Genomic DNA, 26,969 nt, shown 5'->3' with positions numbered 1-26,969 from the left:
GTCCTAATGAAACAAATTCTATCTGTAGAAAAGCTGAAGTGGAATGACAAAACTGGGATTTTAGCCAGGTTACAGATTTACAGATGATTCTTTAATCACCAGGAATAAGGAATCATCCCAAGTGAGGAAAAAGAGTAGCAGCATTTCAAACATTGATTGTGTAATTCTGTTATCCAGTACCTGTTAAAGAGTTCAGTATGTATGTATGTATGTATTCTCTTGATTTGCATCTGAATATTTAATAGAGGGTCAAATCTGGCTTCTTTTGTCAATTTTAATGACATATGTATGCCATTCTTAGGTTTTTTCACTCCATAGATATTTTGGTTTTCATAATGAAAAAATATTCCTTAGCATAAAAGCCTTCTCATATAATAGGTCTGTTCACAAATATTTCATTGCTGGAGTGTCACTCAATGAGTATTCCAATGCTATGGCTACTGAGTTGACCCTGTTACTAATGGGCCTAATATTAGCTACCTAGCTGCATTTTTATTTGATTTGATTGTCATGGATATTCTACTATCCTTTATACTCACTACCACTCAACACAAAATAATCTGTACAGTTGGACAAGGGTGATAGAATCTTGAATATGACATTGAATATGTATCTTGAAAGTGGAATGGAAAATATTTGAAATATGACATTGGCAAAAGGTAAACCTTGATAAATCCTGACTTGCACTTGTTGAATGTTAAGGCGGAGGCTTGTAATAAAGAAGATTTTATCTCTGAGAACTGAAGTTATCCCGAGAGACGAACCTGTGCCAAGCTCCAAGCAATGAGCCCTGAGCCAACAATGCTGCTCAAAATAAAAACATTAAACCACCCTCCCATGAGGCGAGTGTCGCTATTCCTCAGATAAATTACCCATGCAGTGCTGAAATTCTCCCGCTCAATGTTGCTAAGCAGAGCCGAGCAGCTTAATGTATTAGCTTCTATTGCTAAAATTTTAATGCCCTCGCTTCGCAAGCTATACTGGTGGATTTGGGGGCTGTGGCTTTTTTGTGATCCGTGGAGAATCTAATTAACCAACTCATTACTGTGAAAGAACCAACTGGACAATAGAGTTTAATTAGATTATGGTCTGCTTCATCTTTATGGGGAGGAAGATTCTTTTATTACTGCATGGACAGAGCTCAGGATTCCCTTCTGTATTCCAAAAACCCAACTGTACTTTTCACCTGGTGTGACTCTACAACTCCCTGTATAGCCTGTGTAATAGTATACAGCTTCTGGAACATAGATGTAACTCTCTATAATACATATCACTGTTAAGTTCCTATAACACCAGTTTTGTGAACAATACATCCACCACTGAGTATCGCCATCTGCTCTGCCTCAATATGGACTTTCTCTAGTGTAGGATATACCCTGCAGGCCACACTCTACTACAGGAGACTGTTATTCAATGGTAATGGTAAATGGACTGCATTTATATAGCGCTTTTATCCAAAGCGCTTTGCAATTGATGCCTCTCATTCACCCTTTCACACACAAATTCACACCAACGGCATAGGCCATGCAAGGTACCAATTAGCTCGCCGGGAGCAATTGGGGGTTCGGTGTCTTGTCCAAGGACACTTCAACACACCCAGGGCAGGGGATCAAACAGGCAATCTTCCGACTACCAGACGACTGCTCTTACCTCCTGAGCCTCGAACATTGAATATTGAAAAAGAGACATTCTTTATACTGAGGACAAGTGATAAACTGTGGGTACATGGCATGATGTTTGCAGGCACAAATGTAGCCTGGAGTACCCTGGCCACTGAATCCATAGCAGGAAGAAGCCAGTCATGTCACAGTTGGCTGCTGGCAGCCGAGGCTGAAATCCATAGGGTCCTGAATTTGCAAATGTTTTTTCTGACTGAGCCACTCGAGAGCCCAGTATGTTCTATAGTCTGACACAACAGAGCTGCAGTACTTTGTGTCTCCTGCATAAATCCTTACTGAACGAGACTTTACAGGGGACAGTCTGGCCGTTTCTTTCGCCTGATTTCCCATTACAGATGAGATTCTCGTGTCCTCCACAGAGAGAGGGAGATTTAAGGGTAAAGTACCTCAGAGAATGCCCTCGGATCATTTAAATTCAACAATCTGTGCCCATGGAATTCTTTAAGGCCCTATTCCAGCTCGCTACACCTTCTGTCCCCGGTTCAGCTGCTGCAGCATAAAGCCAGTGGCCAAACCAGCATATGGAAAATTATCATATATCGGTAACCAGCCCAATTATACTTTTCCAAGAGGACTCATTCCCTCACTGCATTGTTTCATGTACGGCTGTGTCATGAAAACCACAGTTCCCAATAGCTCACTTAGACGTCAATTACTAGTGATATTTTACCAGGTGCTCGAACTTTAAATTCTCGGGATGCATTGCTTGTTTTATGGTGAAAGCGGTTTTATCTGATACTTAGTGTTTTTGTTTTAGAGTGGATTTTCCATCATGGCTGCTGTAAACTGAAACACATTACATTAAGTCTGTACTTTATTTGTGCAGCAATAAACATACATAGTACGTGATCTACATACAGTACAAAACATTCTTTGTTGGGAAAAATGACAAATGTATGTGCATGCGTCTGTGTATCTGCATGTCTGCGTGTGTGTGTTCAAGAAAAGCTTTTCTATTGGTTGATGGTCCTATATTGGAGATGACCGATAGAGATGACCGATGGAGATGACCTTTGGTTTGGGTGAAGGTAGAAGTAAGGAATCTGCCTGTAGTGCCCCATGCACTGGCAGTGGCATGAAAGCAGAGACGTCTGTTTTGCTCCTTCATAAATGTACAAATAAAGATGTCAAGTGGTGCCAAAAAGGCTGTCTTTTGAGTGTACTGATTCTCCGTTCAGTTTCTATGGTTTTACTGCACTATTGTGCATGCTGAATTTTTGTTTGTTGTAGAGAAGTGTTCCCATGGTGTGCGCTGTCCCTTTAACAGCTCCTGATGGATTGGGGGGGGGAGTGACTGCGTTCGCTCACTCTCGCCCTGCTGGGGGTCTCCGGCAGCCTCCAATCAGGGATGATGTCAGCAGGTCCCCCCGCCCCCCCAGGCAAAGGCAGGAGGTGCAGGGAGGACGGTGAGGAGCTGCAGAGCCTGAGGAGCAGCAGGCAGTTGGGGAGGTAAAAGTTTGAGCGAGCAGACGGACTCCCCGCTCCCTCTGAGACATGAGCGCCCTCAGTGAGCCGGTGGCCATCAGCCGCCCCCCGCGAGCCTCCAGGAGACACAAGAGCATGAGGAAGAACTCCCGCAGGATCTACTCCCACTACCAGGACCAGGTGCCCGGGTGAGCACCCCATACCGCTATCTCTCTCTCTTTCTCTTCTGTGTCCCCTCTTTCCCTTCTGCTCTTTCTATCCCTCTCTCTTTCCCTTCTGCTCTTTCTATCTCTCTCTCCTTCTCTTCTGTGTCCCCTCTTTCCCTTCTGCTCTTTCTATCCCTCTCTCTTTCCCTTCTGCTCTTTCTATCCCTCTCTCTTTTGCTTCTGCACCCCTCTTTCTATCCCTCTCTCTTTCACTTCTGCCTCCCCTCTTTCCCTTCTTCTCTTTCTATCCCTCTCTCTTTCGCTTCTGCGTCCCCACTTTCCCTTCCTCTCTTTCTATCTGTCTGTCTTTCACTTTTGCTTCCCCTCTTTCCCCGAACCCCTCTTCTTTCCCCATTCACTTTCTATACTTCCGTTATCCCTCTCTTTTGCCTTCATTCCTTGTTTTCTCTCTTTACCCTTTCTCTGTCAATCTCACTTTTGCAGTTTGTCCACAGACGGGTCGGTTGCCTGGCATGATCTGTTTCTTTACTTTTTGTGGCATTATTATACAATTATTTGATATATTTATACATTATTATATATTATTGTGGTAATCAATAAGTATTAAAAATGATATAGAGAATGCAAGCTATGTGTGTTTATAAACACACATAAATATTCTCTGACAGTACACCATGTTAATATAATAGAATTTAATTAAATGCAAGTTCAAAGCTGGATTTTTTTAGGTTCAATAATTTAAGAGATTTTTCTGACATTTATGTGATATTGTTGGTCATATATCATATTATGTAATATAATATATATGATATAATATTAATCAAGTCATGTTGTTATGTGTCTGTGTTTCCTTAAATCAAAATGGTTGTATTTGTGACTATTCATGTTCCCCTCTAGATTTTAGTTTTTAGCTCAGGTTTTAATGGCCCTATCAGAGGTTTGGACATATTCATTTGTACTAAATCAGAGTGATGAAAGATAAGCACGCCAACACTGCTTTTATATTCATGAGATTTCTGCCGGAGTGCAATTACACATTGCTGTTGTTGCTGCTGTTCAACAAACTATTTAATTTTCCTTTCAAAAATAGTGTTTCCAATTGTTTCTTTACACTACATCTCATGTCACCCACACTCAGACATTGTCTCTTTGTTTTGACAGTGATGTGTCATTTCTTGTCTCTGTTTCAGCCAATCGGATGAAGAGGATAAAGAAGATGAGCGGGTGGACAGCAACGACCCGGAGGAGATGTTCCAGAACATTCAGATCCAGAAGGAGATTATCGCCAACATTCGAACCCGACCCTGGCCCATGAGACACAAACTCAAGGCCCTCAAGTGAGAACCATCGACGCCATGGCTCACAAACCACTGAGGGAAAACCACGCATTGCTCGTATACATGTATTCAATAGCACCGAACACGGTGAAAACTTGTGTTCTCAGTGACATGACTAATACAGTATATTTACTCGAAGATTTAATTGAAACACCGTAGCCCTTTCCTTGAACATGAAAGCACATAATTATTGATGAAAGTAGCACAGAGTGTGAACATGTACTTTTGTTATTAGCTTTAATGACGTTAGCTGGACCATGCCTGTAAAGTAGAGTCAGGAAGAGTGACTGTAAGATGGATGAAAACATTACATATTCGAAAGAAGCCTGGGCACTGTAGCATTCATCCCATTACTTTTGGCATTCAGTGCATTTCCATCTATTGGAGGAGTGTAAATGGTGGGTGTTCATTATGCTAGGGCTCATAAATGGTTAAATTAGCCTAACTAGGTGACACTAATGGCGGGAAAGGAACCATCCGCAGAGTAAACAGCGGATATAAATAACGGTTAATGTTGGCGCTCCAGAGCACTCCGCTCTAATGACACGCCGTCTGGAAAAACAAATCAAATTAAAGCTGCAGATTTTTTAATTTTAGTTTGATTATGTGCCCAGTCAGTTTTACTGGGGTCAGAACCTCGATCCTGTCGTCAACATGCAGGCTGTGGAGCGTTGCTGTGGACCAGCTCTGTGACTGGAACGAGAACTATTACAGCACGCCTTCCCCCATTATGACACCCACCCCACCCCCTGTGCACACACACGCACACACTCACCCCCACTGCCGGGTGATCTGTCCCCCAAAAAGCGCACAACTGCTGATCTGTGTCCCAACACCACGGTTTATGTGGAAGATTTGTTATGGCTTCAGAAGAGTTTATTGCTATCCTCGAGACTGAGATGCAAGCCTGCATTTTACACTTGCTGTAATCTTTGGATGAGTGCCTGCAGATTCCGTCTCTGCAGAAACCGGTCATTTGGAATAGTGTAAATGAGAGATTACTGTACCACCTGCACATAACGTGCATATCTTTGAAATTATTGTCTTTGCGATATACGGCCCAGAAAATAATCAAAATGTTCACTTGGCATGGCTTGCTCTGTTTGAAAATGAAAATGAAAGAATATATTGGTTATTTTGATAAGAGTGCATATTGTCACCAATTGCCTCGAGAATGGCTGATGTTGCGATCCCACCGGTCTGCGGAGCAATAAAGCACATGTAGAAACGGCCTCATCCCCGCGCCTCGCTGCCGTAAATCTGCACTGGGCTCGGGGTTTTTGTGATAAAGCAGGGATCTCAGGCGTGAGGTGTTCCTCTGAACCCTGCCACGGTTCTGTCTGTCTCTCTGTCCAGACAGGCTCGGGAGATTGTTCTGAAGTACGAGGGCAGACTGACCAGAACCCGGGGCTACCAGGCAGCTGGAGCTGATGTAAGCCTGTCTCTTACCACAATACTTTCCGTTAAACAATTTTACATAAACAAGCTAAATTCAACTGCATCTCTGCCTGTACTTAACATGTTTTTGGTATCCAAAACACCTTTTATGTCAAAAAATGTAAATGCTTGAACTTTTTTTCGACAGATATTTTCTTTGGAGCATATATAGTATATACAGGAATCATTCAAATCTATCTATTATATGGATGGAAATTGTAATCTTGTATATATACAAGGCTACACTAGTGGCCCTGTCATCTTCGTTTATTTCTTTGTATATATTTCAGTTTAATTAGTTGGTCAAAGCAATTATTCCTGTGGTGCCCTGGAGGGAACCAAGAGAAAAAATATTTATGTTGTGGCCTCATCATATTAATTTGTGGGAACATGATACTTAACTAATGGCCACAATTTATTATTGCATGGCCATGCCATATTAATTAGTGTGAACCTGAACCTTACTTGTGGCCACGACTTATTATTGCATGGCCAGAAGGTAATTTTCTCTTTGTCTCCTCTGGTTCCATACACGCTCTTTAGCATGTTTGGTATTTTGTTAGACTTCATGATGAGGTGCACTTAGTCTAATTAGACACACAACCCATCCCTCAGGCTTTTCCCATACATTCCATTTATGTGCAGAGTATGGGTTTTATCTCATTATTTTACAAGGCTTTATATAAAACTATAAAGAAAGAAAAAAAGGCATGGCTTAAAACTGTCTAATTCCACCTGATCTCTCTCTCTCTGTCTCTATCGCTATCTCTCTCTATGAGAAAAGCACACTAAGGTTTTACAGTTGTATGTGCAATAGCCTGTGTGCAGTATTTTCCCTGCGGACATTGCTGGTGAAATTTATAGCCAGTTGTTATTGCTGAGTTTAATTAAAATGTTCCAGTGGCATTTCGGTAAAGCTTTTCTGAGCACCGGGCGCCATTAAAATTAATTGACTTTTAGCAAGCGGATTGATGATGGTTTATTAATTACACAGATTGTTTCTGGTTCGTTTTAGCTTTTGGTAGATTGGAATTTGGAAATCACATTAATCAACAGAGCCTGTTTACGTATCCCTCCATTCAGTTATTTATTTCGCTATCATCAGTGACCGTAATTACCCTCCGCACAAACTGATGATACAGTATAAACATATTGACTTCCTGTATGTATTGGGATGTGAGTGACGATAGCCATGTCTGGTGTTGCCTATGGGGAAAAGCAAAAGGGCACCCTTTCAAATTTAAAATGCCCTTTTCTTCTCTGCTGTTGGTTGTTCGCAGTTGCTGAAGAAACTGTCCCGCCTGCTGTACAACATTGTAGTTCTCTTCATTCCCTGGGAGATGAGGATTAAGAAGATTGAGAGTAAGAGCCAATAAAGGCCTGCGTTCTTGCAATTATTGCTTTGTAAATGTTCATTTTCTTGTCTGTCAGAGCTGCTATATCTACGTTAATCAGACGCGATAATGCCTTTGGCCATGTCTGGGCTCCAGGGTATTTAAAGCTCTCCTTATTTCATGTCTGTTGATATGTTACTACAAATGCAGTTTGTGGATATTGGGGATTATACTGGGATGATTTTATAGTAATATGCTGCTCTGACGGGATTCGCAGGTCATTTTGGGTCAGGCGTGGCCTCATACTTCATCTTCCTGCGATGGCTTTTCGGAATCAACATCGTCCTCACCATCATGACTGGAGCTTTCATTGTGCTCCCAGAAGTGAGTCTTTCCACTGTCCTTGTTTGGTCCATAAAAGCGAGAACTGAGTGCAGTCAGTTTTTATACTTCGAGTTTGAGTCATTAAATAACAGGCTTTAGGTGACAGCATAAAAATATTAAAAAAGGAACATTTTGTTTTAAGACTCTAAGGAAGCTTACACACGGGAAAAGGAGAGACTATAAAGTACTGTAAAGATCAGAGCAACCTTTGAGGAGGCTGGCTGGCTGCATTGAGAGAGCTGATTTATGTTGCTTCCGTCACACGGCTGTAGGTTTCCCTCCATATCTCTCTATCTCTCATTCCCTCTCACTGCTACAGACCCCAGTCACCTTAAAGGTGCTGTTCTTTGCTCCATAGCTGTTTGTGTTCAGTGACAAAATATGTTTTCTTCTATGTGTACTACCTTTTTCCAGGAATGCAGCTTGATCTTAAATACATATCATAATGGCTCAAATAGCGTTGTCTATCATTCATAAATTTTTTGCTTCTGTAAAATTGGGTAACAGCCTGATAGAACATGGCTGTGTAAATGTAAGATTGGTTAGCTGAATGAGTGAATGATTCTCTCTGTGTTTCCTGCTAGCTGCTGGCAGGAGCGCCGTTTGGGACCACCAGGAGTAAGACCATTCCGAAGGAGCACCTGCCGTCCGCTCAGGATCTGGACACCATCTGGTCTCTCGGGGCAAGACCATCAAAGAGTTTTACTGTCCTGCCGATATCGGCGCTGCTCAGGATAGCGCAAGCGTTTCATTAACTGAGCAGCTCAGTGTATCGCTCTCGGCTTGCCTTTCCGGTATTTTCTCCCACTATCTCCGACATGTCTGCCCTTATCTCTCCGTGTTTCTGCATGGCAGGGCTACCTCCAGTACTCGGTCCTGTTCTACGGTTACTACGGCCGGGTCCGAAAGATCGGAAGTGCCGGCTACCGGCTGCCTCTGGCCTACTTTCTGGTTGGGATGGCTGTTTTTGCCTACAGTTTCATCATACTGTTAAGAAAGTAATCTTTAGAGACTTAAACTTCTCAACATTGTGTTTCATGATTTGTGAAATGTAGCCCTTTCCTTCTGATAAAACACAACACATACAGCAAAAAAAACCTTAATCGTATCTTTTAAAAACAATTCATTTTCAAAATGATTTTAAGAAAATTCAAACATGACACTATTTGAGTCTTTGCTGTGTGTGTGTGTTTGTGTGTTTTTCCATATTTCTAAAGACAACTTCTTGCTCAGTTCTAAAACTTAATGTTGACTTGTTGATGTTCATTTTTCTTGGAACTAAACTGGATTTCCGAGTGAAAATTTGACCATTCACACGTTTTGGTTTATTTAGAATGGCCAAAAACTCGCGGCTGAGCCTGGCCAGTGCCTCGGATGAGAACTACACGTTCTGCTGGCGCGTGTTCTGTGCCTGGGATTATCTGATCGGGAACCCTGAAGCAGCCGAGAGTAAAGGGGCGGCCATCGTCAACAACATCAGGGTGAGCACAGCACCTACCACTGCTACACACAGGACACACCTTTCTGTTAAACACCGCTCCTATCACACCCCTTCTATCCAATCACAAGACGCAATCTCCTCCTATCTCATTCCCAATGGCCACTCAGCTCTAAGTCAGTCCAACTTTATTATCTCAGTAGCAAAGCCCATGTACCAGTGTATTGATGCTGATTGCCGCAAGAGACTCCTACTGTATCTGTTTCAGCTGATCTGTAATCTATATGACACACATAAACAGTAAAGCGCTCTGTCTGTGGGGTGCATGTGTGCTGTGCAGTTCTGTACTGTCCTGCCCTCAGTAACATCTGGGTCTGCTGTGTCTGTGAGAGTCACATGATGACTGACTGCTCACTCCGGTTGTTTGTTTCCTTTAAAGGAGGCCATTGTTGAAGAACAAGAGAAGAAAAAGGACACAAGCCTGTAGGTGTTTGTTAGCACATACGTTTTGTTTTTATAATAAAACTTTCCCGTTCAGCGGCCAGGTGCTGCAGGATTCTCCCCAGGTCAGAGCGGTTTTCAGTAGATTTGTGATGGTCTGTCCCCTCAAACGGTCCGGGCCCTCAGAGAGAGGGCTGTGAGCCGCTGTGATTTATCAAGCTCAGCCCAGCCCCATGCAGTCACTGAGGAGAGCGAACTGCAGAAAACATGGCCCCGTATTTCATACAGGGAGCCTTTTACTGCGGATCACCCCCCACCCTAAATCAGTGAGTCACGCCCCTAAATCTCCATCAGACCCACGCACACGAGTCCCCGCATGCCACCCCAGTGAACAGGCAAACACGTTCACCACAGTTATATCCAGGTACGGCACTCACAATAAACATCCCATACTATCTGTCTCTGCCTCTCTGTATATGGCTATCCTCTCTGAAAGCTTGCACTAATTTGATGAGAATACCTACAGTATTTGTAGCTAGGCTCTCATTAGCATGACGCTGAATTGTAACATTAATATTTAACATTTTCTCATGCCTATCCAAACACACCAGATTTGATGGCTATAGACAGTGGTGGTGTAACTGCAATATAAGATCTGTTATTTCTAAGATATTTTGTTTCCATCTGAAATGCCTGTTCCTGTTTTCTTTGTTCTGTATGGATCCAGTGCTGCTTAAACTTTACATGCATCCCCTTCTAATTAATGTCAACAATGTTGAAATTCTACTAATTCTACTTAGATTAATGGGTTGCCACTGCTTAATTAATTACATTGTTTCTGAAGTCCATTTGGCAGAATAATAAATAAAAAAATAATAAAAGGCTTAAATATCAGTATTATCAGTACGTTCTCAAACCTGTATTGTTCTTCATGTTGAATGTATTTATATAGGGATTTTACTCATTTCTATCTGCCTCTCCAGAGCTGTGCTGGTCAGCCTGCGCATCCTGGCCAACATCCTGGTCCTGCTGTCTCTGGCAGGCAGCATCTATATCATATACTTTGTGGTGGACCGCTCCCAGAAGCTGGAGCAGGAGAAGCCAGAGCTCACGTTGTGGGAGAAGAATGAGGTAGGAGAGCGACAGGGGTGCCATGGTAACATCGTTTTTATCCTGCTTTTCATCCCTCTCTCCCTGCCAAGCTCTGGACAAAGGGGAGTGCTTATGCAGGTTATGGCGTCTCCTGTCAGGACCATTACTGTCCAGGAATGACAGCTGGTGTCTTTCATTCCAGTTTATACAGTGCCCCCCAAAAGTATGGCAATGGAATGAATTGTTTTACATACATATTTAAGGCAAATGGATTTGACATCAAAAGATGAATATGATATGAAAGCATGGAAAATAATCTTTTATTGTACTTACATGCTGTGATTAAGTTGTTCTGAGCCTTGACTGTGTGCTGCAGGTCAGTGTGGTGGTGTCCCTGATCACCATGATCGCACCGTCAGCGTTTGAGCTGGTGGCCCAGCTGGAGATGTACCACCCCAGAACCAGCCTCCGCTTCCAGCTGGCCAGGTGAGAAGTGACATCCCTGCAGCAAACACTAGGGGGCGAGGGTTTGTTTCAATCTCCTTCAATAATTAAAATGGGAGGCACTGCCTCCCAGTACTCAGAACAAGGTGGAATGAAGTATTTACTAATGTGTGTAACAGTACTCAGACAATTGAATTGAGACATTTGTTCATTTGTTCAGTACTTTCAGCCGTCTTGCTTCCAGTATGTATGGTGGTGCGCAAAGCAAAGCAATTTAAAGCCTGTTAACGATATTCAAAACTTGCCCTGCTAACTGTATCATACAACTGGTTAAGAGGTGTGACTGAAATTCTTTGTTTTACGAGTACCTGGATATTTGTGGAGACCATGGTTGAATTCTGGGACAGATGTCTTTTATTTCCATTATGAGGTGTGGTATGTTTGGATAGGGTTAGCGAAAATGTTTAGCTACTGGTTAAGTTTGTTTGCCAGCTAGCTATTAGTATTGCTAAAACATTGTTTTCCTTGACAGAGTGCTGGTCTTGTACTTGGGAAACCTGTACAGTCTGATCATTGCCCTCCTGGACAAGGTCAACAGCATGAGTATGAGCTCGGCTGTAAGTCATTCCCTTCTCCTCCTCACTCTTCTGCTTTCCAGATATTTTATATTTGTATGTCTCTGCCTTTCCTGCTACATATGTCTGCAGGCATATGGACTGTATGTGTATGTACTGTACATGTATGTGCACCTTACCTGCAGGTATGGGAAAGGGTTTGTGTCCGGTACTTAAATTGAATACTGTTGAATATGGAGTGAAATCCTTTGTTTATGGTGGGATTTCACACTTGATTAGTGCAAATCTTGTACTAATCTAATCTTGTGGAAATGTAACCGTGAGTCCTTGTCAGGGTTATCCAGACATACAGTTCTGAGCTATTAAGCCTACTTACAGAAAAGTACATTGACACATAGTACATTTCTGTAATGGGCTCAGTGTATTCTTTCATTTCTAAGTGAGTGACAGCCACTCTAAAAGGGATAAATGGTGGCTGTTCATCCTGCAGAAAATATAAAAGGTGGAAATATAAAAGGAAACAAATGAGTGATGTGTTATAGTGGTTAAACACCCTGTTCAAGGACACAGCAGTAGAGCCATGCATGTGAGTTAGACCTGAACCCTTCTGGTTACAAACTTAGGACGCATTTCACTGCACTGTACCTGCACAATACTTCCACACCAGTAGAGCTAGAGTGTGTGCTTGTGTGTGCACTCGCTGCATTAAGAAGAGAGTGTGATCGGCTTGTGTGTGTGTGGCAGATTCCTGCGGCAGCCGCGGGGAACTGGTCAGACTCCTCAGCGTTCCTGGCCACCATTGCCCTGCCTGAGGAGGAGAACCTGGCCACCATAGTGCCGGAGATCTCTGACCGGCAGAACAGCACCATGGGAGTGACACTGGAGCCCAACCGGACCAAGAGTGCCATGCCCCTCATCCTCAACCACACCGGGCTGTATGAGTACAACATGCGCTCTCAGCAGGACCAGTGCTGGGAGACATACGTCGGGCAGGTGGGATGAATTTTCCTCATCATCGTCATCATCATATTATTATAATAATAATAATAATTATTATTATTAGTAGTAGTAGTAGTAGTAGTAGAGTAGTAGTAGTAACAGCAGCAATGGTATCATTTAACAAATTACTATATCCAAGGAACATCACATAGTAACCATTGTTCCTGCTTTTTAATTTCATTAGAAAAATCCATTATAAAATATCAGTATTATTTGCGAATTTTTGATTTAAGTGGATATACAGAATATATTAATGATTTATTTTTATATTTACATTGTCCTATATATGTACAATATTTATGTTTATGTATTATATTTGAAGGTTAACTTGCAGCAATATGTTTATATGCAAAATAATTCACCTAAAATTATATCAATATCAAAAAGTATATCAATATTTTGTACTTCCTGTTTGTTTAGCACACTGTTAAATAATGCATAATAGAGATTTCATATATAAACGTGTTTAGTAATAACGGTAGTGTATGTTCAGTCTCAGTCCCCAGTATATTAGAGTTGAGATGGTTCTGTCTACGTGCGCACTGGAAAATTACAGTGCTATCTTGCAATTGTGTGCAGTGGTCCCTGTTAAATAGTTTTTAAAAGCATTGCATTGGGGCTAAATGAAAACTTATTGCCTTTCAGCTCCCCAACCCTGCCCTTTTTTTGTAGATTGGATATTGATCAAAATGTGCAGCATGACATTTATTTAATGAAATTGTCCAGGTGGATAAGATGTTACATGTATTGCTTTTTGTTTGAAATCTTTATGACCAATTGAATTTCCCCTTGACTGCAGCTGGGAGAGTGCTTTTCTAATGGGTCTGCCATTCTTCTATGGAAGAAAAGTAAAACTGAATCAAAATTGAATCTTTTTAAAATATCAAAATAATTGCTCGTCTGTTGCAGGAAATGTTGAAACTGTCAATCATCGACATGATATTTACGGTGGCGAGCATCTTGCTAATTGACTTCATCCGCGGGCTTTTCGTCCGGTACCTGAGTGACTGCTGGTGTTGGGATCTGGAGAGCAAGTTCGTAAGTGGCACATTGGAGAACTAATTATCAAGAGTTCTGCTTTCATCATCAGTATTACAGAATATACTGTGTGAAAAATATCAATATGCAAGCTCATTTAAGAATATGTGACACGATCAAATTATATATTTCAATTATAATTTATATATACAGTAATCATAGAATCATGTTCGAGCCTCATACAAATTTCCATCACAGTGATCAGGAATATATTAGATTTATGATAATTGTACTCATAGATTCACAAAATTCCTGACTGACTAATTATTAGTGTGTGTGTGTGTGTGTGTGTGTGTGTATGTGTGTGATTTATTTATCTACAGCCTGAATATGGAGAATTTAAAATTGCTGAAAATGTTCTCCATTTGATATACAACCAAGGAATGATCTGGTACGTGATGGATATCTCTGTGTGCATTATGGATGGAGTGTAATTCTTAGTCATTTGCTGTAGTGACATTTTCTACAGAGCTGAAATTGAACCTTTCTTTAGTAGAGAATTCAAGTTCCCTCTCATCTTGCATGTTAGGCTGTATCTTGCATCTTGTGTCCAGCTGAACTATAACCATGAAATGCAATTTATTACTATCAAGTTAGATGAAAGCAGGATTTGTTGAAAGTTTTCTGTTATATATATATTAATCCCAGGATGGGAGCATTCTTCTCGCCATGCCTGCCCGCGTTTAACGTCATGAAGCTGATTGGTCTGATGTATCTGCGTAGCTGGGCCGTCCTGACCTGCAATGTCCCACATCAACAGGTTTTCAGAGCCTCCAGGTCGGTGATTGATGTTGGTGCAGTGAGGTCACCCGCGACCAGTGAGACTGGCACACTCACATTCACATTCCGGCCTGATTTATCTAATGGCCTCATTCCCTGCCCTCAGCTTCGCACACTCTCCATCTCCAGTGACAACAGTCCTTCATGTCAAACATAAACATCTCCTAACATGGCCACCTAATACAGCCCACCCTGTGACCACACATCCCTCAGGACCAGGCTGCGCGGCCTTCTGCTAAAGCCCAGTCTACATCAAACAGCCGACTTGAGACGAAATGAGACGAGATGGTTTTTGAAGACAGTCTTAGTGGTCGGTACTGTCGAGTTTTAGAACGTCTGCTCTCGTCGTCTAGTGTTTCCGAAACTGACCATGTCAAGTCTCGTCTCAAATTGACTGTTTGTTGTACACTGGTTTTAGAACATAGGGCTACATAAAAGACAAAGCTTATTATCTTAACCAATCACAAACCACTTCACAAGAAGAACGGCCAGTAGTGTCCCTTGGTGTACTTGAAATACCACCATCAAAACCTAGCTTGAGTTGTTGTTTTTTTTGCAGCAGGGCTGCAACGGAATTGGTGTCAGACATTATTTACAAGGCTATATTTTTTTAGCCAATGTTATGCTGCTAAAAAAACATGGTACCAAACAATAAATATAGACAATAAAACATTAATGTTAGCTAGCTAAACAAAATACACACATAAATAAACAGTAAAGCACATGGAGTCATTGTTATGGAAACATTTGTTTATATACTTGTCGCTTTGGTGTGGACTGCCTAGACTCGGGCGTTTTCACTGAGATTTTAATTTTGACATTCTGATCTTTCTCCCGTCTCGTCTCAAGTCAGCTGTTTGATGTAGACTGGGCTTACCATGCACACCTTTGAGTGATTCTCACACAAACAGCACCCCATCACTAAAACCTATTTGACTGAGAAAGTGTGTTCCTAGTACTCTTTGCTCAGTTAATGTGCCTTGTTCAACTGTATGACTCACACATGGCTCTGGTCAGTCAAAAATATTCAGGCCGCTGAGCACGCTCCCAACACTCATATGCTGCCTTTATGTTTTCATGTGTTTCTGCAGGTCTAATAATTTTTATCTGGCCATGCTGCTGTTCATGCTCTTCCTGTGCATGCTGCCGACCATCTTTGCCATTGTGAGGTACAGGCCGTCTCAGCACTGCGGCCCCTTCAGGTAAATGACCCCATAAATCAGAGCCCAACTTTCACTCCTCAAAGTGCTGCAGTAAATATCACCCACATTTTCCTTTTCCTGTCTAAACCAGGGGTGTTCAATCTTATCCAAAAAGGGCCATCATGGATGCAGGTTCTTGTTTTAGCCCTGTGCCATGGCACAATTGTGGTGCATTTCATGCATTAAAACCAAAAAATGAATAAATGAAAGTTTAGTAGATTTGCATTGGTTAAAATAGAAGTGAAATGTACTAAGGTGTAGAGCCAGTGAAAATAAAATACAAAATGTAATTTAGATAAACACGCATGACTAGTTCATAATTATGTCCTGTATTATGCCCAGTGGTCAGGAGAAGATCTATGATATCATCTCTGAAACGATCGCAGCGGATTTCCCACTCTGGTTCAGTAAAGTGATGAGCTACGTAACCAGCCCTGTAGTTGTCCTGCCTGCTCTGCTCCTGCTGTTGTAAGTACAAAAGTGTCACTGTCTCGGCCCAGTTTTGGCTTTATGGAACAACTGGGTTATGTGATCCTCAGTGAGCAAACATGGAGTTTGGTGTAGTGCTTGTAATTGAGTTTGTAGTTCAATTGTTGAGGCAGAGCTGAGAACCTGACACAGCAAACTTTTTATCTGTTAAATGACTTGATAAACTGTATGGGTCACAGTACACAAGGATGTCTGAAGCGAAAGAATGTCTTCAGTCTGGCCGTTTCTCTGATGTGTGTGTGTGTGTGTGTGTGTGCGCGTGCGTGTGGATTCTTTCTTTCCAGCATGCTGATATACTACCTTCAGGCCATCGCCAGATCCTTAAAATTCACCAACAATCAACTGAGAATGCAGCTTCAGACCGTAAGTATGGTTACTGAAGCAGGTCATCACAGAAGAAGAAATGGTACAGGCCACTGGTAAAAAGAAAATGGCAGCTAATGCTCTGTTTGTGTTTATGGCAGAAGCAGCAAGCCGATCGAAGTGCGTGCAAGAAACTCAGAGTGAGACACAGAATAATTATATGCCACTTAGCCATTGCTTTATACCCAGCCACTCCCACCATGCATTGCCCTGGCCATCACAACTCCAGCGTTCAAATGAAGAAGAGTAAACAGTAGATATTTTCTCTCTTGAGTCAGATCTGAAATACATTTATTCACATGTGTGTTTCAGGAGAGGACAGAAGATAAGAAGAAGGTGTTCCAGTTGGCTGCAGGTGATCATTGCCTGCTCTCTGTGTTCATAGGGATTGTACTTGTGAGGGTCATTGACATTGAAAAGTCCTGAATGTATTTACAGACCTAACAAAACCGCTGAGTAATGATAATGACTTGTCTTCCTATCCCCTTGGTTGTCGACCCCCCCCCCCCCCCCACACACACACACACACACACAGCTCGGCTGCAGGGCTCAGAGGAGGGAGGGAAGAAGCCTGAGCAGGAGAGCGACATCACCAGCCAGGAGTCGTCTGTCCGCTCCTCCTCCCCCCGGCGAAACGGTAGCGTGGCCAACTTTGAGTCCCCAGCTCAGCGTGGGAACAGCATCCGCACCATTGCCCAGTCTGCCTCGCGCTCCGATGTGAGCCGGGGCATCGCCAGCTCCCCAAACCCCTCCATCCCCATCCTGCAGAAACACAGGATGGACAAGATCCCCAGCAGGTGGGAGACCGCAAAGACACCCAAACCGCAGGGGTCTGGGTTCATATCCTGTGTGGAGCAGGGGGACTCTGCTGGGGGGACTCTGCTGGGGGGACGGAAAATACAATTCCTCCTGAGTATTTTGTTCCAATCACCTTGGCCCAGTATTTCCAAACTTTTAATCTAGGTCAGATCAGAATCAGATCAGTATTTATCTGGATTATCCAGTATATCAGAAGCTGTGATCCTGACCCTAAGAAGCGGGGTAAACATTTTGTAATCCTATGAAGAATATAGATCAAATGTTCTTTTTGGTTATTTAAAAATTCTAAAATGGAGATTAGGATAGTTTTGATATTGAAAATCAGGATTATCTTAATCCCACTGAAAGGTTGGATTCACGATGGATTCAGGGTTGGTAGAACTGGCAGGTAGAACTAATTTGTGAAATCAGCTGGCTTCATGGGTGAAGGAAACGCATGCCGTGACTTTGACATCCTGACCCCTGGACTTTCTATCTCTGGTTGATGTTCAGCCATGGTTGGTTGAACATTTAACTTTGTATCCTTGTGTGGTACTTTGGTAATATATACAGATCTATGATTGGGCAATACTGTAAATTAGGTAAACTAAAAATGAATACAATATTTTTTGTTTGTTTTTGAAACATTTTCTGGGCTTCAAACATACGCATTCACACATGTATTACTGTATGAAGTAAAATGTATTCCTTCTTGCTGTTATTCTTTTACTGAATACATTTCCGTTGTGTTTGAAGGCATCCCGGGTATCTTGGTGGTGCCACAGGCAATAGAGGCAAGTCTTATCACCACGTAGCGTACAACCCCTGCAGCCGCTATGCCGAGAACATCCACTCAGACCCTCTGTTTAGGAAGAGCGTGCGGGTGGCGCACCCGGATACTACGGGGCTGGGAGCCCAGAGCTTCACCGGACGACGCTCCCACACCACGCGCTACGTCATCGTCAATGAGCACGAGGTCCGCAAAAAGCTTCTTCGATCCTCCACCCGAATCCCTCGGCACTACCGTTCCGGCGACACCAGCGACATCGTGGAGCTGTACCCCCGGAACAACAAGAGGTTCGGTGGGCGCATCCCTCACCGCTCCCACCAGCCGCACCTCAGCGAAGAGGAGGAGGAGGAGGAAGAGGAGGAGGAACTGAGGAGTGTGCGCAGGGGCTCCTTTGGCCAGACGCACCGTCCGCGTTCGCTGTCCGACCTCCACCATCCCACGCCTGCGCGCTTCTACATTGGGGACCAGGTGGGCAGTGAGCTCTCCATGGCACAGGAGCTGGGAGGGGAGAGGTATGGGAAGCGGGGGCAGGGGAGGGAGGAGGTCGATGGGGAATGGGAGGACGCCGCATCGCGTTCCGTCTCCCAGACCAATGTCCGCAGTGCCCTGCCTCCATCCGTGCACAACGAGCCACAGGTCAAGCCCAAAACCAAGCACAAGGTGGCGCCATCCCTCACCGAGTCGGACTCTGCTTCGGTAGCATCCAGCAGTGACCCTCAGAACAGCAGCACTGACCAATACATCCAGGTCATCCACAACAAGGACAAATACCTCAAGTCAAGCGCCAAGCTCACAAAGAAGAAGTCCAAAGCCAGCACTGACTTCAATGTCTCTGGGTCTAATGAACTGGTCTGCTCAAATGTTTGAGGAAAATAATAATACTCATAATAATAATAATAATAATAATAATAATAATAATAATAATAGTTATGATGATGATGAAGGTGGTGGGTGGTACACAGCTAGCTAACTTGTGCCATTCTAACAATCCATTAATTGCAGTGGACAGGGCAAGACTACTTTGATTATTCCTTTTAATTGTGTACACTTTGTTGTCGTTTTGCTGAGCTGAATGTTTTGCTCATGTGTGCTACAGTATCTCTCATGGATGTTTTGTACAGTACATTGCCTGATTGTACTTGTGGCACTGATCAAATAAAAGAGAATCGAAAAAGAGAAACCATTTGATGTACGTTATATTTGGGATTTGTGTGTTTTTTGCATCTGTGTGCGTAAATAAAGCAGTTTCAAAATAGTAGTTCCGCTGACACTTGGACACTCCTATCAAATCGTCTGCTGAGATCGCAACACTAAGCAGAAAATGACCCAGTTCTGTGATAAAATGTTACATAACATTGCAGTTATGTGACAAAGATCTGAACTAGTGCCTAAATCATGAAGATATTAGCCTATATCAGCGTTAACAAATTACAATCATTACAAAATATTGCATTAGTAACTAATAAGGCTACATTTCAATTAAACTACTTGAAATCTACAACTGAAAACTAGGTTATTCTGTATTACACAACGCCTGGCTTTAACGTACACGGAAATAATTAGTTGAGGCAAGGCAAAATACGCGATTATCAAACTGGCTGGCTACATGAGGAGCATGCACAATGATTCGTTCGATAAACTTCCCAATTCGCTTTAAATGTCAAGTAAAACACTGAATTCAATAAACATGAATTCCATGGAAAGGATAAATGGAGAAAATACATACTTAAAGTAACCGGTATAGTAACTTGCCAGATGGGAGTTGTAGTTTTATCAATTGCAATGCAACGTATATGGACTACTGCTCCCAGTGTGCAATGCAAGAAATGTTTGCGCGATTGAGGAAGAATTCATTTAAACATGTATGATGCCGATGTAATCTTTACATTCGAACTGTTTTATTATTCATTTAATGTATTGCCTTGTTTGTGTTGAGCCTAAATGGTACGTATTTTAATGTGCTCTGCGTTTTCATTCATTCGTTTTAAATTCATTACGCGAGTGTGTTCATTGTGAGCCTGCCAGGAAAAAGCAATCGACTATTGCCGGAATTTTTGTAGTTCCCTTTACTGCTTAAATATCTATAATACTGAATGGAGACTGGATCTTTGCATCATTGTTATGTTTCATACACTATGACAAATATGTATTTTCTATCATTGTAACGTTAGCTAGCTGCCAGTGCCACCAATAAACTGCAGTGAGATATGGCTGTATTGTGCCTGGTCGTCTGAACAAACAGGTAGCAAGGAAAAATTATTAAGATTTATTTGTAACTATACTTATGGACTATCTGCAAATTGCAAATACTGTCGCGGACAGCCTCTGCAGTTACGCCAAGGACGAGAGTGGGTGGAAAACATGCAAGAAAACGGTAAAAAAAAGTTTTTTTTTGTCATATTTTGTTATAAACCATTTCGAAATTAAGATCCATGACGCACCCATTCTGGTAGCGCCTACATTTAGCTGAAATCAGAGACAGTTTTACGTAAATTATTGTCTTTGTGTCATGGAGTAATATGTTGTTCAGACATACATTTATGACTATAGACATGTCTCATATCTTTTTCAATTTCTTTAGAATGAAGTAACAGTGTACTGGCGACCATCGACTGAATTCCCAGGGAATTTGTAAGCTTTTCTCAACCCTGCCATACTTATACAGTACAGTCCATATGTATTTGGACAGTTACACAATTTTTTTCCCCTGATATGGCTCTGCAATCCTGCATTTGAAATGAAATTATGAAAATGAGAGTAATTTGCAGGTGTATACATCCATTCTGGGTGAACCAAGCAGGAATTGCAGCCCTTTTATACATAGGGCCCCCATGTCGGGCCTCCAAATGTGATCAGACAATTGGCTGCCTTGCTAAGCTGTTTCTTGGCCAGCTGCATGCTGTATTATTAGGTTTTGCACAAGAAAGCTAGCAAAAGAGTTGATTTTAGATGTGGAATTTGTATTCTGTTGCTGTTTACTCAATTGAGGACCAAAGTGTCAATGGTAATAAAGCAGGCCATTGTTGGGTGGTAAAATAAAGAGAAATTGTCAAAATCAACTGGTACATTATGAAGCAAGAACACACTAGTGAGCTCAGCAATAGCAAACCACCTGGAAGACCACTGTAGTGAATGACGGAAGAAGCCAAGCTTCATCATTGAGTAATTTATATTTATATATATATATATATATATATATATATATATATATATATATATATATATATATAACATTGAAATGGAAACTAGGCGATATGTACATTTATGTAATTGTAAGATTTCAGCATTTCTGAAATGTTTATTTCAATATTTAAGGTATAAAGGAGAAGGCATTATTAAAGGAAGTCCAGACAAGGTTTGGGAATGTTTGAAGCCGGTGCCGAATGGATTACGAGTGAAATGGGACAACAACGTAAAAAAATTTGAACTTGTTGAAACTTTCAATGATGTAAGTTTCCTGCGCAGACCTTTCCTCCGTTTGTCTGATTGATTGTTGTTGTTGTACCTAGGTTACTGACTTATTAATTGATTGTTTGATTGTTGAACATTATACAACTTTGAGTTGCAGAAGGGTAAAGAAACATTGCCCCCTCCCGTTACACGTTGCATTTCCCTGTTTAAATTTTTTCATGAAATAAGTAGGCCACAATACAGCTGCAGGTTTAAGCATGTTTTGTTTGTGTTTGTCAGTAATTTGGAGCGCTGTGTGTTTGTCAGTGATTTGGAGCGTTGTGTGTTTGCCTTGTTCCCACTGTCACGCAGGATGTATCAGTCTACAGGACAGTAACACCCTCTGCCGCTATGGGTATAATAGCTCCTCGAGACTTTGTAGATATTGTTTTAGTTAAGCAATATGAAGATGGCACCATTACATCAAATGGTGCGTAATACACCTTTCCTTCAAATTTGGTTTCCTGATTTTTCAACAATTTCCTTTAATTTGAATTGTAATTTTTAAAAGTATAGAATAAATATCTTAAAAGAACGTAATGTCTCAGCTTATGCAATGTTGTTTTTGACTTATGGGATGTTTATACTTATGTCTCTCAGATGTGATACTGTGTTCTTAGTCATTTTACTTACCAGAAAATGTGGACTTGGTAAACGAAAGTGCAGACTGCACGCAGGAAATTGAACAATTTCAATGTTGTCATCGGAATTCCTTTTAAAAGATACTGGAAGTTCCGTTAATATCCTGTGAGGATCCTTGCAACAAAAAGTTTGTTCAATGCAAAATGCATTGAATGCAAGTTCACTGCCACATTGTTCCCTACTGTATAAGTAGATCTCGTGAATATTTATATCGCTGCATGTGTTTTCCTTCCTTTGGTAGCTACCAACGTAGGGCATCCTGGCTGTCCTCCCCAGCCTGGCTATGTCCGGGGGTTTAACCATCCATGTGGCTGTTTCTGTGTTCCTGTTGCTGGGTGAGTCTGTTGTTTTGACTGCATTAGATTAGATTAGACTATTTCAAAGTGACCTACAGTTGATTAGGCTAAACAGGGGTCAATCCCCCCTGGAGCAATGTGGTGTTAAGGGCCTTGCTTAAGTGCAGATGTTATTGTGGCTACATTGGGGCTGCCCCTCAATGGCAACATTAATCTCATCACTGATTTTTGCTAAATCTAAAATACTGAGGATGTGTTTCAGTCTTACAGGAATCCGCTATAGATATCCCATTCACCACTTTGGATATCCCATTCACCACCGGGGCGGCCTGTAGCGTAGTGGTTAAGGTAAATGACTGGGACATGCAAGGTTGGTGGTTCTAATCCCAGTGTAGTCACAGTAAGATCCACACAGTCGTTGGGCCCTTGAGCAAGGCCCTTAACCCAGCATTGCTCCAGGGGAGGATTGATTGTCTCCTGCTTAGCCTAGATCAACTGTACGTCGCTCTGGATAAGAGCGTCTGCCAAATGCCATTAATGTAATGTAATGGATATTTGTACGATACCCATCCCACCCCCCTCCCAACTCCCCATCCTATAGTAAACTAAATTGTTTCCCCACCAAAACACACACCCATCAGTTCTCTAGGATGAAGTGTGTGTTTGAAAGCACATCATCACATCCGGTTCCTCTTTCATGGTGTTTTTAAACGCAGGGAGCCTGGCCAGACGCAGCTCTTGAGCTTCTTCCAGACGGACCTCAGCGGCCTCCTCCCACGGTCTGTGGTGGACTCCTTCTTCCCCTCCAGCATGGCTGAATTTTACAGCAACCTCTCCAAAGCCGTCAAATCACTGAAAGACTTCTGACAGATGCCTTCAAAGAAAATGCAAGAATGAAATTGGCTCATTGTATCTTGCGCTACTTATGGTGGAATTGCACCATGACTTTATCAGAAGTAGGTTTTTATTTTTGTTTTTATCATCTTAGCAATAATGTAGCCAACAGCACCCGTACACACGCCACCCACTGATTTACCACATTTATAAAGAATATTGGCCAGCTACATATGACATTACACTACATGATGTGGCAGGGTGCAAATTGAGTAACAAAGCCAGTGCAATATAATTCAGAAATCAGCATTTTGATTTGTCTCACATTCCTTAATTTCTATAGTCTTGCTTTTTTTGGGAGTTATATTATTATTGATTGCATATTGCTGCATGTATATCAGAATGCAGTAGTACTGTGCGGCTTTTTTGGATGGGAAATGGGATTTTATTTCCATTGAAAATGTACTATTAATTATTAGTAATAATAACAATAATAATAATAATATTTCCTGACTGACTGTGTTTTAATATGGAAAAAAAAGTGGCTTTGGATTACAGGACAGCCAGTGCTTAATCCAAAATGTTCAGATCTATGGAAACCATAACAGTTGAGGGGGTGCATCCAATCTAACCCCAGTAGTGCCCCATCTTTTAATAGTTTTCAAATGTTTTTCCCCCAATTATTACTGCATTTATCATGTTGTGCAAAAAAAAGAACAATAAAAGGTAATACTTCAATTTTAATTCAAGTTCAATTTCACCACAGGGCCACAGCACTGGTGGTTGAACGCCTCCATAAGTGTGACAGCATCTTCCCCTTCCTCTAGGGTAGCTGATCTATGTGACGCATGCAGTTAATGCAGGGAATGTTACCTCACACATTAATGTGTTAAATGTTAGAGTGTTTGCTCACACAGTGTTAAATTGTGCTGTGCTACTTCCCCGTGTGTTTCAACGAGGGAGTGTTACTGAGCATGAGTGCCCAGCTGACCCACTTAGACACAGTCTGTCTGTAAATGCATGCTGCTGTACTGAGTATATTATAGGATAGGGATATTTTAATGAGCCATATTCTAATACCGAGTGAGTTTTGCGTTACAATTGTCTTTCTTCCTGGGCTCAATAAGGTGAAACCTACTGCAGTCCAAGCACATACCAATCCCGTCTCACAGTATGAGAATGTGTCCATTCCTTCTGTATGATTAATTTGCATTTTTATCTTGGGAAATTTTTAATACCTTTAATAACGTATGTCCTTGTAGAAGATCAGTATTGTGATATTTGTCTTGTTGCAGAAACATGTCTGCAGCACCCCATGAAAGAAATGGAATGTCTATGTTTGGTTTATGTGTTAGGTAGTCACCATGCAAACTGATTATTTTCCATTTAATATTATGTGATGATTTGTTTTGCTGATGGTCTTTGTCCTGGTCTTTGTTTGGGGTTAGGTCACATGTGTATGTGCTCTGTTCTAGCGGTCGATAAATACAGTATCAATTTTTAAAAAGGGAAACAAACACTGTAATTGGGCCCTGTTCTTTGACTCGTATTACTTCAGATGCCACTGGAGTAAAATACCAGGGAAGGAATGTGTCTACTCTAATGAAAAATAGATAGTATTTTATGTTTGTGAGGCTAATGTATCTGGTTGGGAGCACTGTTTTATTTTATGTAGCCACATCCACATCCACAACTGCAGCGCCTGCACGCAGGGCAATATCCTCTAATATTGTCCCCCTGTATTGAAACCGGAAATATCCTGTAATACAGGTATATCCACAAACAGGGAATATCCCTTGATACAGGGACCTGTCGTGAAATTGGAAATACAATGAAATGTATTGAAAAGGTGTATGGAATCATCATGAAAAAAGTGTTTATCAAAAATTTCTGAAAACACATTGAGATTATATAGTCAATTTGGTGCATGCACACTTCCTCAAATTGAGATTATGGTCCTATATTATATATTTTTCTGTATTCCACAGATCTAATTAATGGCTTCTAGCACATTTCCATTAATCGGTTTTACCATTGATGTTGAATGAAAAAAGATTCAAAAAGGCAGAGCTTTAGGATGTGTTGAGTTGAGATTTTTCATCATACATTTAATCACAGAGACTTTCATTTATGAATCCATACATTTAGTAAATTCTTTCCACTTTTAGGATGTAAGACCTGTATTTTTACAATTTTCCAGTGAAACAGATTTTTCATAAATGCTTTCAGAATTGTTTGAGGAAATATATTATTAAAAAAGAAACATTGAGCTTTCCTGATGAAATTCTGCAGTCTTATGGATCTTCTTATGAATTCCTCATGCATCGAAATCAGTCACCATGCACGTTGAATAAAGATGATATTGCATCGAAATGAGTTTTCATTTTCTTCACTTTTGATTAAGGATTCATGTATTTTGCAGGTTTTCCCACTTTCCCAGATTTTTCATCATTTATTGATTAAATAATCACCTTCTATGCTTTGTTGAAATCCACATATGAATGAATCAGAGTAAAGTCAGGATTGTTATCATGGTGAGAATCCAGTGAATAAAATCCATAGTAGTTTTTAATCCCAAAAATGTGGTAACTCATTGATACAATATATTGTTAACTTGCCAATTCTTTGGAAGAATTATTGCTGCCGGTTTCACCATTGCATGCTCTCCGAAAGTAGTGTGTACATAAGAATGTTATTATCTCCGGGTTGACATTCTGGAACAGGAGGAGCTCTCCTACAAGGTTCTCTGGCCAGTACTGACCAAGCAGTTACTCAGTATAGCCCTTGGAACCTGGTGTGTGCAAGCAACTACAGTATAACTTTTTCTCAGTATACAGCCAAAAAATGTACTCAAATGGATAGGCAATCACGTTTATTATTTTGCAGTCAGGTTGAAATAAATGCACACAAACTTTTTTTTTTTTTACAATGTAATGTATGTAAATGTATGTCCAAAATGTGAAAATGGGCAAAGTGTGTAAATGCACAGACATTTTTTAAACAATTGTATTGGAAAAAATGTTTTGTGGTCCAAAAATGCTAAAAATACTTAAGACTTTAATCTTGTCCAAAATGTAAAAAATGAAAAACTATTTCTTTTTTTGGAATCAAATAAGATAGGCAATCATGTTTATATTACAACCATGTTGAAATAAATCAATATAAATGTGTTTTAAGATATTTATTGGGAAAAATGTGTTTCAGTGGAAAATGAAAAAATACTTAAGACTTTAGTCTTATGTCCAAAATCAAAAAAATGGGCAAAATAAATAAAATGTCTTTTTTTGGACTTAAATTGATAGGCAATCATGTTTATCGTACCACCGTGTTGAAATAAATGCACACAAATGTTTTTCAAAGGTTTTATTGAGAAAACATTTTTTCAGTGGAAAATGAAAAAAATACTTAAGACTTTAGTCTTATGTCCAAAACCTGAAAAAAATCAAATCTCTTTGGTTGGACTTAAATGGATAGGCAATCATGTTTATAGTACAACCGTGTTGAAACAAATCAATATAAATGTATTTTAAGAGAT

General features: G+C 41.1%; 2 protein-coding genes across 3 annotated transcripts; both read left to right on the top strand.

The window, feature by feature from the left end:
- The first annotated feature begins 3,173 nt into the window (after window positions 1-3,173).
- LOC133111755 (transmembrane channel-like protein 3) lies at window positions 3,174-19,409 on the top strand. The gene is made up of 22 exons (XM_061222331.1): window positions 3,174-3,292; window positions 4,462-4,608; window positions 5,965-6,040; window positions 7,326-7,407; window positions 7,657-7,763; window positions 8,348-8,446; window positions 8,619-8,761; window positions 9,097-9,244; window positions 9,641-9,684; window positions 10,626-10,773; window positions 11,111-11,220; window positions 11,711-11,799; window positions 12,511-12,746; window positions 13,662-13,790; window positions 14,114-14,181; window positions 14,439-14,567; window positions 15,662-15,772; window positions 16,115-16,240; window positions 16,546-16,624; window positions 16,937-16,979; window positions 17,160-17,421; window positions 18,179-19,409. The coding sequence occupies exons 1-22, from the start codon at window positions 3,174-3,176 to the stop codon at window positions 19,077-19,079; spliced, it is 3,396 nt and encodes a 1,131-aa protein (XP_061078315.1). The 3' UTR covers window positions 19,080-19,409.
- A 593-nt stretch (window positions 19,410-20,002) lies between these two features.
- On the top strand, window positions 20,003-26,614 carry stard5 (StAR related lipid transfer domain containing 5). 2 transcript variants are annotated; one of them, XM_061222228.1, is made up of 7 exons: window positions 20,003-20,156; window positions 20,535-20,586; window positions 20,794-20,843; window positions 21,528-21,660; window positions 21,975-22,092; window positions 22,546-22,639; window positions 23,317-26,614. In XM_061222228.1, the coding sequence occupies exons 1-7, from the start codon at window positions 20,125-20,127 to the stop codon at window positions 23,465-23,467; spliced, it is 630 nt and encodes a 209-aa protein (XP_061078212.1). In that variant the 5' UTR covers window positions 20,003-20,124; the 3' UTR covers window positions 23,468-26,614. The 2 variants fall into 2 exon arrangements, with proteins under 2 accessions (XP_061078212.1, XP_061078211.1); XM_061222227.1 differs by having other exon boundaries at window positions 20,003-20,586.
- The last annotated feature ends 355 nt before the right edge of the window (window positions 26,615-26,969 follow it).

This window comes from Conger conger, chromosome 15 (assembly GCF_963514075.1).
Source record: "Conger conger chromosome 15, fConCon1.1, whole genome shotgun sequence".
Taxonomy (NCBI): domain Eukaryota; kingdom Metazoa; phylum Chordata; class Actinopteri; order Anguilliformes; family Congridae; genus Conger; species Conger conger.
The sequence above is the reverse complement of the archived record's forward strand: the minus strand, read 5'-3'. Positions and strand labels throughout refer to the sequence as shown.

Coding starts and splice junctions, on each gene's coding strand:
- LOC133111755 (XM_061222331.1), top strand. CDS start 3,174: ATGAGCGCCCTCAGTGAGCCGGTGGCCATCAGCCGCCCCCCGCGAGCC. Junction 8,447..8,618: donor ACACCATCTGGTCTCTCGGG/GCAAGACCATCA, acceptor TCTGCATGGCAG/GGCTACCTCCAGTACTCGGT. Junction 14,182..14,438: donor TACAACCAAGGAATGATCTG/GTACGTGATGGA, acceptor TATTAATCCCAG/GATGGGAGCATTCTTCTCGC.
- stard5 (XM_061222227.1), top strand. CDS start 20,497: ATGGACTATCTGCAAATTGCAAATACTGTCGCGGACAGCCTCTGCAGT. Junction 20,587..20,793: donor GGAAAACATGCAAGAAAACG/GTAAAAAAAAGT, acceptor CAATTTCTTTAG/AATGAAGTAACAGTGTACTG. Junction 20,844..21,527: donor ACTGAATTCCCAGGGAATTT/GTAAGCTTTTCT, acceptor TCAATATTTAAG/GTATAAAGGAGAAGGCATTA.